We start from the raw sequence: 10,908 nt of genomic DNA, 5'->3' as shown, positions 1-10,908 counted from the left end.
AACTGAGGCACAGGAATTGTAATGAAATTGCCACTGTATTTGTTACTTTTTTATAGTTTCAATGTATCAAGCAGAGAAGGGAAGGCAGGAGAGAGGTAAACAGATGTCTTCCCCAAATTAATGGAGAATCAGAAGTCACACATTATTGGAATCTGGGGAGATCTTCAGAGATTATCTAATCACTTTTATTTTATGAATGGGAGCCTGGGATCCTAGGGAATGAGCAATTAACGAAGCATTAAGCAAAAGTGGGAGAAAAACTAGCTATTTTGCCTACTTACATAGTGTATTTACCAGATGATTACATGAATACAGGTATAACTGTTCTATTTTAAGAGAAGAAGGAGTCTCTATACATGCAGATTGTGTGGGTGAATTCTCTAAGAAATTACGGGAAGAAGTGCTCCATCTTGTTTATTGATTGTGTTTGAGGAACTATTTTGGAATTAGGGAGCCCATTACCAGCTCTGGTCTGTTTCTCAGTGAGAGTACAGCTTACCCTCGGCACTCTTTATTGGCCCTGGGAAATTTTGCTTCAGTACTTTATTGAAAGAAAGCAATAAATAATACTGTGATAAAAATAGTTCAAAAGTAGACTGTACATACTTTGTCACATATTCGGGAAGTTCACAAAAGATTAATAGGAAAATAGAATGATAACAATGAATTGTACAAGTAAATTAAAGGCGGAACCCACATGTAAAGAAACATGCTGTCTCTGTCTACCAAGATACCAGCTGCATAATAAATATCACACTGTGACCTGAACGCATCTCTTGCTGGCTTTTTTAATGTGCCGCTGAAAAAGTAAAAATTACATTTGCTACTTATACAATCCAGAATGGCTATGTCATCACAATCTAAAAATGTACGCCTAGGTCCATTCTTTAAACATGTTTACAATCATGTAAAAAGATGATTTCCATAAAAATAAGGCCTTTGTCAGAGCTACACTACCCTGTCTGTCTGGGAAGTGGCACCTTCACTGTCCAGCTCGATGGCTCTGCAGCGGGTGCAGGGCATCGAGATTGGTCCCCAAAGAGTCTCACCGGAGAGGAGGGATCCAGGTCCACAGAGACTGGGTTACAGGAGAGATTTTCAGTCTTCTTCTAGGCATCCTTTCAGCCCAAATTTCATTAGAAGCTCACATTTAACACCCAGTACTTTTAAATCACTTCACGCTGTGGACAAAAAGCATTTCTTGCTAGAAAAAGTACAGTTTAGGCCAGTCGTTAACATCCAACAACAACTGGTTGAAATTAAGTTTGCTTATTTCAGAGTGATTGTTGGAGAGCTTGGTTATATTCTGGAAGGATAATAAAGCACACCGTGTCATGATGATTTTACAATCGCAGGAAAACCCCTTCTCTCATGGTTTAACATTGAAAAATTAAACAAGAATAATTACAATAAATGCATCATTTACAAAAGCCCTGTGTTTGTTCATAGGATTTATACAGACAAGCACTACAGTACATTCATTTGAAAGACTGAAATCAGGTATCAGAACATGAAATTGATCTGAAAGGATATTCATAGCCTGAATATACAAGAAAAAGGAAGGAATTATATAAATGAAGTCATAAGTTTCCATAAATATCAGAAACATTAAATTCTAAAATATTTTCTCTATGGTATTCATGAATTTTTCACTAATTAAAAACCCTGTAATATCTTCGGGTCCATGTAACAAGTATTAACAGAGTAAAGATTCCATCGAGTTCAAAATGTAGTCTTTGTTGTATACTGGATGCTGTATAAACATCTGGAGAATTCGTGCAGGTAAACTGGAAACACACACACAGAAAAGTCAGTCCTGGGTTGGCAGCTGGTGCCCCAGCCCCTGCCCCTCCTGACACCCCCACCCCCCACCCCATTTGGGGCTTCAGCTGCTTTGAGAATTCAGAGAAACATGGAGGGCCAAGCAGATCAAGGAGAGAACTCTGTGGCTGACTTTATTCTGACATATAGCTAAAAGCTGCTGGTAAAAAAACCTCAAAAGCCCAATCCAGCTTTCTAGCTGAGATGTGAACAGGACAGAGCAGACAGCCTCCTGCCCTCAGAGTTGCTCGAGCAGGGCTGGGCCCCAGGGCCAGACCCACCAGAGGCCTACCCAGAGCAGCGCCTGCAAGGGAGGGTGGCCCCTTAGCAGCAGCCGAGCCCCAGATGCCGGTGCACCTCCGTGTGAAACACTGGCCTCCGTACGGAGAGGCCCAGGGCAGGGCAGCCTCGTGAACCCTGACGCTCTGGGCCCTGTTCCCTCCGAGAACGTGCATGCAGGGCATGGCCGGCAGCACTGGCGCTGTGGGAGGGATACCCATGCGTCCCTATGCGAGGGGCCTTGGCCATGCTCTGACCACTCCGGCGGCAGTGGGGCGCCAAGGTCACGTTCTCTGGTGTGAGGGTTCTCCCAGGCTAACCTCCAGAGACCCACTGACCCTCCACTCCCTGGGGCGTGGGCTCCATGCCCCCGCAGGACCAGGCCGGCCTGTACTCACCCGGAAGCACATCAGGAGCAAGTCCTGACTGTAGCAGAATCCAGCCCCTGCATTCCCGCCACGCTGCCTGGTCCCATGAGCGCGGGAGGAAGGGTGCAAACACAGAGTGCGGTTAGTCGTGCAACGTCACATGGGGCACGAGGACACACAACGCACACCCGCAGCAGTGCCCACTCCTACTGAGGGTCTGGGGAAACTTCTAGAGGGTGGATGAGCCAGAGAGAGCGAGCCTGGGGGCTGCCACGTGGGGGTCCCTGCCACCCGGGGTGGGGGGAGGGCGGTCAATGGCACATTTGATGACGTAAACGTGGTCATGGGGACAGATACTCCACGTCGGCAGCTGCCAGTCTCTCCTTAGACCTACGGATTCACAGAGCTCCACATTCACAGATTCCACACAGTCTATTGTTATTCAATTTTACACTTACCTCATTCCCTCAGCTGCCAGCTTTACGAGAAAGAGGTAGGAGATGACAAGACCACCATCAAATGTGAGCCCTCGAGATCAGAGGAGATCAGGCGCGTTCAGGGTGATATGGCCGTAGAAGGAGGCGGCTGCCGCCGGGCGCCCTAAAAGCCCTGCGCTGTGCCTCCCTTTCCTCTGACCTGCCGGTCGGGCCAGCAGGCCGCACCTCACCATGGGGGTGTGCGCTGTACTTGAGCCGAACGACCCGCGACCAGACTCCGCCAGCCAATGCCGCCATGCCCCCGAACACTGCCACCCCGCGGCCAGCAAACGCCTGGCCAGGTTCGGCAGCCCGGAGGGCTTCCGGGACCCCCAGCGGCATGCCAGGCGTGCGTGCGCACGGGGCCTGGGGGGTGGGCTGAGGGGCGCGGAGGTCTTGGCGCCCTCCACCCCGGGCCTCTCCAGGCCCGGCCGCGCTCGGCGAGCCGGGCCTCCCTCGATCCCGTTCGCTGCCCAGGGCCACGCGGCCCGGAGGTGTCTGGCTTTCGGCCCTGCCGCCGCCCGACCCCCGCGGCCCTCGGGCCTCTGAGCCTCCTGTGGGCCTAGGCGCAGCCCAGCCAGGGCCCTGAGCGCCCATCCTGCCCGACACCTGCCCGGTGCCCAAACCCACCGGGAGCCACGGAGGCGCGGTCCACCCGAGCGCCTCAGCCCCGCCCCTTCGCCCTACTGAGGCCCCCACCTTTCCCCCACGCCGCCGGACAAGCACACAACCTTCCTGCGAGAGCAGACGAGCGACAGGCAGGCACACGGACAGACACACAGACAGTCGACAGCCCGCCGTCGCAACCTCATCAGCCAGAGCCATAGCACCTGTGAGAGGCCGGGGCCAGAGGAACGGACGGGCCGCCGGGTGTCAGGAGAGACAGAGGCAGAAAGAGATGAAAGTTCAGAGATAGACTCCAGGACTGTGAGAGGGAGATACAGATAGACAGACAGACAGACGCGTGCGCGTGCGCGCACACACACACACACACACACACACGGAGGCAGAGACAGAGGGAGACACAGAGCGAGCGACAGAGAGACAGCAAACAGGAGACAGGGGAGAGAGGATGGCATCGGATCTGAGACAGACACACTGGCACAGCCCGTGACGCACCTCAGAGGAAGGCCACGCGGAAGAAGCAGCTTCCCCAAGGGAGGGGGCGTCAGCTTTGGGCCGGGCCCGGCTGGACGCGGTGCCCTGGGGCTGGCGGTCACCCGTGGGGACCCCAAGACTTCCTTGAAGCCGAGGTCTCAAAGGTCCCCTTTGGCCTGGCTACCTAAGGCGAGACCCAGCCCCCACCCCCAGGCCAGAGGGTGAGTGTGTGAGAGTGTGTGTGAGTGTGTCGGTGGGTGAGGGTGAGGTCGGGTCGACTTGGGGCCGGGTGGATACCCAGAGTGGAGGGGGGAGGGTGTGGAGGCCGGGGGTTGGGAAGCTTGCGTGTCCTCTTGCTGTCTCTCTCTCCCTCTTTCTCCGTCTCCCTTACCTGTGGTTTCTAGCTCTTGACCTGTCTCGGCGGCAGGGTGTGTGTGTGTGTGTGTGTGTGTGTGTGTGTACCTCCAAACCCAAAGCAACTTTCTATGGAGACATAGTGAAGGGTAAATGCATTCTTACTCATCTGATATATCCTAAAACACTGGACATGTCTGGACTCAAACTTTCAGGGCCGCCTTCCTGCCACCTCTGGCAAGCATTGATGGTGCAACTGTAATCCTCTAAAGGACCAAAAGTCCTGTACAAGTCCAGACATCTGCTCTGTACAGTCTCTTCCTACAGTACAGAAAAGTATAGAACAGAATGACACATTCTTTGTTAATTGTACAGAAGAATCAGCTGCTATCTGCTGCCTAGTCAACATGGTCAACATGAGGGAGTCAAGCAAGAGTTCCAAATCTCTTGAATGTGGTCCTTGGAAATACTTCTGTTCTTAGTTGCTCAGTTGTGCCCAACTTTTATGCTACCCATGGACTGTGGCCAGTCAGGCTCCTCTGTCCGTGGCATTTCCCAGTCAAGAATACTGGAGTGGTTTGCCATTTCTTTCTCCAGGGGATCTTCCCGACCCAGGGATCAAACCTGAGTCTCCTGCAGGTGGATGCCTTCCCATCTGAGCCACAATACAACTAATTGCCTAGTCAAAATACAAAGAAAAGAGCTAGTGTTCTACTAAGTGGAAAGATGATTTAAGAAACGGAAGCTTTCCTTTGTTGGTATATTTGAATCTTTATTTAGTTTTATTTTATTTTTACGATTAAGGCTACTTGAACAAGGCAATGGAGAAACCCCAGAGTTGAAAAGCAATTGACTTTTTAAAAGAAACATGTGGCAGGTGAAACTTTCTTCATTTTTTAGAGTTGGTTCAATGCAAAATCTTTATTCAACAAATATGACTCTTGTGAACTTTATTTCAAATCTCCACGATGAATCACTAAGGCATCAAGGAAGAAAGGAGTAGAGGTGGAGAAAAAAAGAGCAACCTTTCCCCTTGGCTCCATCTCAACCAGCTGCTTAGTTCCTTCATCTCATGGACTACGATCTGGGATAATCTTGTTTGTCTGATTTTTGTTTGGGGACCGTTTCTAGTCACAGGGCTAGAAACAGTGGAGGGGGTAAGCCCTTCTTTCCATTCCACATCAGACCCAGTGGGCAGTCCAGGCCCTGCCCACTGCATTGAGTCTGTAGCAACAGAATCACCAGTGATGCTGGTTAACAATGCATATTGCTGGAATCCACTCCATTCGCTACTGACTCTTTGAGGTGGTGGTCTGGAACCTATACCTGGAAACTTTCTTGATGATTCCAAATCACACCAAAGTCTGAGGACTATGGAAGATCTTCACATTTCTGGAAGAGCCGCACACCTCCAGAAGGAACCACAAGACTTGCCTGAAATGGTAAAGTTATAAGTATTGGACTGAAAGTTGGAAGGTCTCCACCTTTGCTATGTAAGTAAAATGATCTTTCTTTGAAATGAAAATGGATAATACTAAAAGTTCACATTGTTCTAGAGCATTAATTAAAAAAAACCCTGAATTATAGAAATCTGATGTATGAGTTCCTGGAAAGCAAGAACCTATATTTATTGATATGTCTTCATGCCTTAGATCGTCCCTTGAATATAGTGTGCACATCAACAGAAGAAAGAAAAGAACTGAATTGACAAAGATACAAAGAGATCCAAAGTGCTGAGCCAAGTGAAAAGCTGAGGCTTCGCAGAACTTTTCTGTCTTTCACACACTGAATAAATATTGAGCACCTACTATGAGCTAGTAGGCATGCAATATGTTTCTGGAAATAGAATGCTGAGAGAAGAAGAAACACAGTTCCTTCTTTCACTGACTAATGATAAATAACAGGCAGATACTTTGAGAACTTCTATAGGGGCCTCTTCCCTCACCAAAAACTGGGTGTCAGAGAAGGCTTTTCAGACTAATAATTGAGTTGAGATCCATAGGTTGAACCAACGTCAACCAGGGTTGAGATGCAGGAAGAATTTCAGGCAGGTAAAATAGCATCTTGGAAGGCTACGTGACAAGGGAACCTTAGTACATTCAAGAAATGAAAAATGCCCTATGGGATGGAACCAAAAGAGTGCAGAGGGCATTCCAGTGAAAAGAAATCAGAGAAGAAAGGGGGGACCAAGCAATGAAGGGATTTGGTCATATCTTCACTATGATGGGAAAATACAAGAGCAGTTGGAGCAGGGAGGTGATAGAATTGCATCTGCATTTTAAAAAGGTCATCTTGCTCCACATCACTCATGATTGGACAGACTCAACTCCAAACTACAACGAGGTTCCACTTCACATTAGTCAGAATGGTCCTCATGGAAAAGTCTGTAGATAACAAATGCTGGAGAGGATGTGGAGAAAAGGGAACTCGCCTCCACCGTTAGTAGGAATGTGAGTTGGTAGAGCCACTATGGAAAAGAGTATGGAGGTTCCTGAAGGAACTAAAACTAGAAGTACCATATGATTCAGCAGTCCCACTCCCAGGCATATATCCACCAAAAGTATAACTGAACAAGATACATGCACCGTCTGTGCACATATATCTGTGTGTGCGCGCGGGTGCGCGCGAGCTCGGGCGTTCGCCGGCGAGGATGGGGGGGTGGGGTGGGGTGGGGGCTGGGGCTGGGGCTGGGGCTGGAGCTGGTGCAGCCCCCCGGGATTGCCTGAGGCACGCCAAGGGAGCCCCAGACGGAGACCCGCGGGACGGTCGTCTGGTTTCCTGGAAGCCAAATGCGGAGGGGCTCGCGGGCTGCGCGGAGGCAACCCAGGTCTGCAGCGGGAGTCAGTGCCCTGGCCACCCACCCCCAGGAGGGGCTGGGGCTGCGGGAGCCCAAGAGTTGGGACGTGGGGCGGGGGCTAAAGGAGAGGGAAGGCAAAGAGCCTACAGCACCCGGTATGCCCAGGCGGTCTCCCACCCAAGTACTAACCAGGCCCGACCCTGCTTAGCTTCCGAGATCAGATGAGATAGGGCGCGTTCAGGGTGCTATGGCCTTAGACAGAGGCTGCTGCCGCCCGGCGCCCTAAGAGCCCTGCGCTGCACCTCCGTTTCGCTCTGAACTGCCGGTCAGCCATTCCGTCTACAAGTAATTTTACTCCTCCCCTTTCTCTCCCTGCTTTCTGAGAGTCTCTCTCCTTCCATACTTGATGGTGTAATGAATGGATGCCTTACATCATTTTCCCTCAACATTTTTTCTCTTTATTTTTACATTGATTTCTATGAATTCATCTTCAAGTTTATGGATTATTTCTGCTAGCATCTCAAATGTGCTGTTGAACCTATCAATTTTTCATTTCAATTATTTTAGTTTTCAAATCCAGAATTTATGTTAGTTTCCTTTAAAAAAAATAATTTGTAGCTCTTCATTGCGTCTCTCTGTTTGTTGACTTCGTATCATACTGTCATCTAATTCTTCAAACATGGTTCCATTATTTCATTTTGTAGTTATCATTATTTTGATATTTTATCTTTTGACCTTCATACTGAATTTATAAGTGATATACTTATATGAGTTATCAGTGGTATGTTATACAAATGCTTTACTCACCACCATTACAACATTAGAGTTTTCTGAGTTTAACTGTATACTTACCTGTCCCAGCAGGTTGATAAAGAGTCCAAGCCTAAAGCCCCTTTAAGGAGGAGGCAAGCTTGCTTTCTTTTTCACATTCTTTTGCCTAAGACAAGTAGGCATTGTAGGGAGCAGTATCTCAGGTTCAAGGACATTCCTCTTTTTGAGCTTTGGATGTATGTTATAGGAAAGGGTCTGGGCAAAACGCTCACATCCTTGAGATGTTTTTTGTCTATTCTCAGAGGCTAGTTGAGAAGTATATATGGCCCCACTTAAATTAGTGAGCCCCTTCTGATGTCTGTGTCAGAAGCTTTTTCTGTCACCTTCACTTTAAATAAAATATACACAAAGCTCTGAGTGACTGAGACTGTCTTTGGCCCCAGAGTAATATCTTCTTCTTAGACACCATGAATCCAGTGGCATCGGTCACCGTTGACTGCTAGGTTATCATCTTGGGGGCTTGTCCAAGATCTTCAAGACAAGGTAAGAACACTCAGAGTTGAGATTCTTTTGCTCTTTTACTGTGGTCTCTACTTTACTACGGAGAAGGCAATGGCACCCCACTCCAGTACTCTTGCCTGGAAAATCCCATGGGCGGAGGAGCCTGGTAGGCTGCAGTGCATGGGGTCGCTAAGAGTTGGACACGACTGAGTGACTTCACTTTCCCTTTTCACTTTCCTGCATTGGAGAAGGAAAGGGCAATCCACTACAGTACTCTTGCTTGGAGAACCCCAGGGGCGTTGGAGCCTGGTGGGCTGCCAACTCTGGGGTCTCACAGAGTCAGACACGACTGAAGCAACTTAGCAGCAGCAGCAGCAGCTACTTTACTAAATCAGAAGCATGTGGACTGAATTTCTTTTCCCCAGTCAGCTTTTCCTGGTCCCTCTGACCATTTCATATCTGCTTGGGGAATTAAAGTTATTAACCTTGTGTGCCGGATTGTAGACTTTCAAGGGACTTGCAATCCATGCTGTTATTGTGCTTTTCTAGCAAGGCCCCCACTCCAAGTTTTACAGGACACTGCAGACAGGAGCACTTTAGGGAGCTAGCTGGAGCTCTAGCTCCAGGGACATCTCTCAGACTGGAAATCACCATCCTGATCCCACAGACACACAGGCAAGTTCTTGTCATGGCTATGCCTCTGGACTATATGGATTGAGGCATTGCTGGTGAGCATGAGATTCCTGAGGACACAGATTGGGACACCCCAGATTTGGGCAGATTGAAAGTGCATTGGGCTTCTTCCCTTAGTAACGCTAGCTCTTAGCAGAGCAGACGAAGCCCTCCAGTGGCTCTTGTCTCAACTCCTTAGGTATTCTTTTTGTACAGTCTGCTGGACAGGAATAAAAAGGATGATGTTGGCACTCCATGAATATGAAGGATTAGTTTTTCCTCGCAGGCGGGCCCTCCATCGCCTCCTTTGTTATTAAATAGACTCGTGTGGCCACTCTCAGGAGGATGTCTTGGGTTTTCTGTTCATCCCTTTATGACTTGCCACTTATACTGTTATGAGGAATGTGCGCAGGTACACAGAAGTTGGGTGCTTCCCCTAGTGGTCTTGGCTCGGCAAGCATCCGGAAAACTACTCTGTTCCACCCCAGGTGGTGCCGGAATAAAAGGGAAATCAAACCAAGGTTTTAATGGTGAGGACCTGGACATCAATCTGGGATGCCATCAGGTCTAACCCTGGTGCATCTCCACCATGCCTGGGTGGTAGAACGAGGGGGGTTGGGAGTAGGACACCTTCACCTGTAAGAGACAGGTTAGCTCTGGCCAGGGAAGGAAGCTTAGGTGGAAAATCAGTCTCCAACCCCGTCTAGAGCAGGGGCAGACACCTCTGGTAGAAAAAAGCCATGGCACTGGGCACTGCTTTTTTCTCTCTTACAGATGGGGCCTAACAGTCCAGAACCACCCCCCTTGAATAATATCTTGAAAAACTGGGATAATTTTGATCCTCAAGGCCTAAAAATCCCTTATATATGGGGTTTCTTTGCTTTAAGAGAAGACCTCACCTGCCCAGAGAGAGAATCCCTGCTGGGACATCTTATCGATCAGTCTACCCCTGTCATCAGAGCCCATCTGAGCACTCTCTGGTTTAAAGCTTAGCTATGAAGCTATGACTACATGAAGGAGAAATGACATTTTGAACCCTGAATGGCCATGTGTATTCTTTAGACTCCGGAGAAAACTAGGTAAAATGGAATCTTTTTGAAATTGCAAAACTGGTTCTTTTTGCACATGTAATTACTAAAAGTTTGACTTGTGAAAATACTCTTTTGGGGAGCTCTGATCCTGCCTGAGAAACAGAAACATGCCTGGGGAAAAACCTGAGTTAACTCTTATCATGTCCTTGAGATACACAGCCCACTCTATCTGGGACTCCAGCCATGAGCTGGAACTCAAGCCAAGAAATTAAAAGGGACAAAGAGACATTTTAAATTTCAGGTGGAAAACTGTGAGGTTTCTGTCTGTCCAGATATGTGTGTGTCTCGGTGTATGTCTCCATCCTTGGAAAAAATTGCTAAAGGCTAAGTGGTTCAATGAGCTCTAATTAATTGGCCTAAAGAGAAGTCAGTGCTTACAAATCAAACAATTCTAAATTCAAGAAAATTAAAGTAAATGAATTTGAGGCTTGTGTGATCTGGGAAATAATCATTACTGAATTGATACATGATATTGATGTTTGTTTATTGATCTAATTAACAGAGGCATTGTGAAGATACTTTTATAAATGATATAACTTTGGGTGATTTATCCTTACCAATCTACAGAATGATGATGTAAAGTACAAGTCATGGTTTCTGAAGAAAAGTAAGATGTGTGTTTTCAATAAAAAGTAATAAGGAATGGAATTCCATTCTATTAAGGGAAAGCAAAGTAAGTC

The 10,908-nt window shown here is 47.9% G+C and overlaps 1 protein-coding gene and 1 pseudogene across 3 annotated transcripts; both read right to left on the bottom strand.

Annotated features, from left to right (window-relative positions):
* Window positions 1-528: 528 nt before the first annotated feature.
* LOC132343197 (S-antigen protein-like) lies at window positions 529-5,780 on the bottom strand. 3 transcript variants are annotated; one of them, XM_059878827.1, is made up of 3 exons: window positions 2,927-5,780; window positions 2,499-2,565; window positions 529-1,787 (listed from the first exon to the last, which is right to left on the bottom strand). In XM_059878827.1, the coding sequence occupies exon 1, from the start codon at window positions 3,767-3,769 to the stop codon at window positions 3,014-3,016; it is 756 nt and encodes a 251-aa protein (XP_059734810.1). In that variant the 5' UTR covers window positions 3,770-5,780; the 3' UTR covers window positions 529-1,787; window positions 2,499-2,565; window positions 2,927-3,013. The 3 variants fall into 3 exon arrangements, with proteins under 3 accessions (XP_059734810.1, XP_059734809.1, XP_059734811.1); XM_059878826.1 differs by having other exon boundaries at window positions 529-2,565; XM_059878828.1 differs by lacking the exon at window positions 2,499-2,565.
* Window positions 5,781-7,333: 1,553 nt separating this feature from the next.
* Window positions 7,334-7,452, bottom strand: LOC112443049 (uncharacterized; annotated as a pseudogene).
* Between the last annotated feature and the right edge of the window lie 3,456 nt (window positions 7,453-10,908).

Source organism: Bos taurus, chromosome 20 (genome assembly GCF_002263795.3).
Source record: "Bos taurus isolate L1 Dominette 01449 registration number 42190680 breed Hereford chromosome 20, ARS-UCD2.0, whole genome shotgun sequence".
NCBI lineage: Eukaryota > Metazoa > Chordata > Mammalia > Artiodactyla > Bovidae > Bos > Bos taurus.
This window is presented reverse-complemented; position numbering and strand designations above follow the sequence as displayed.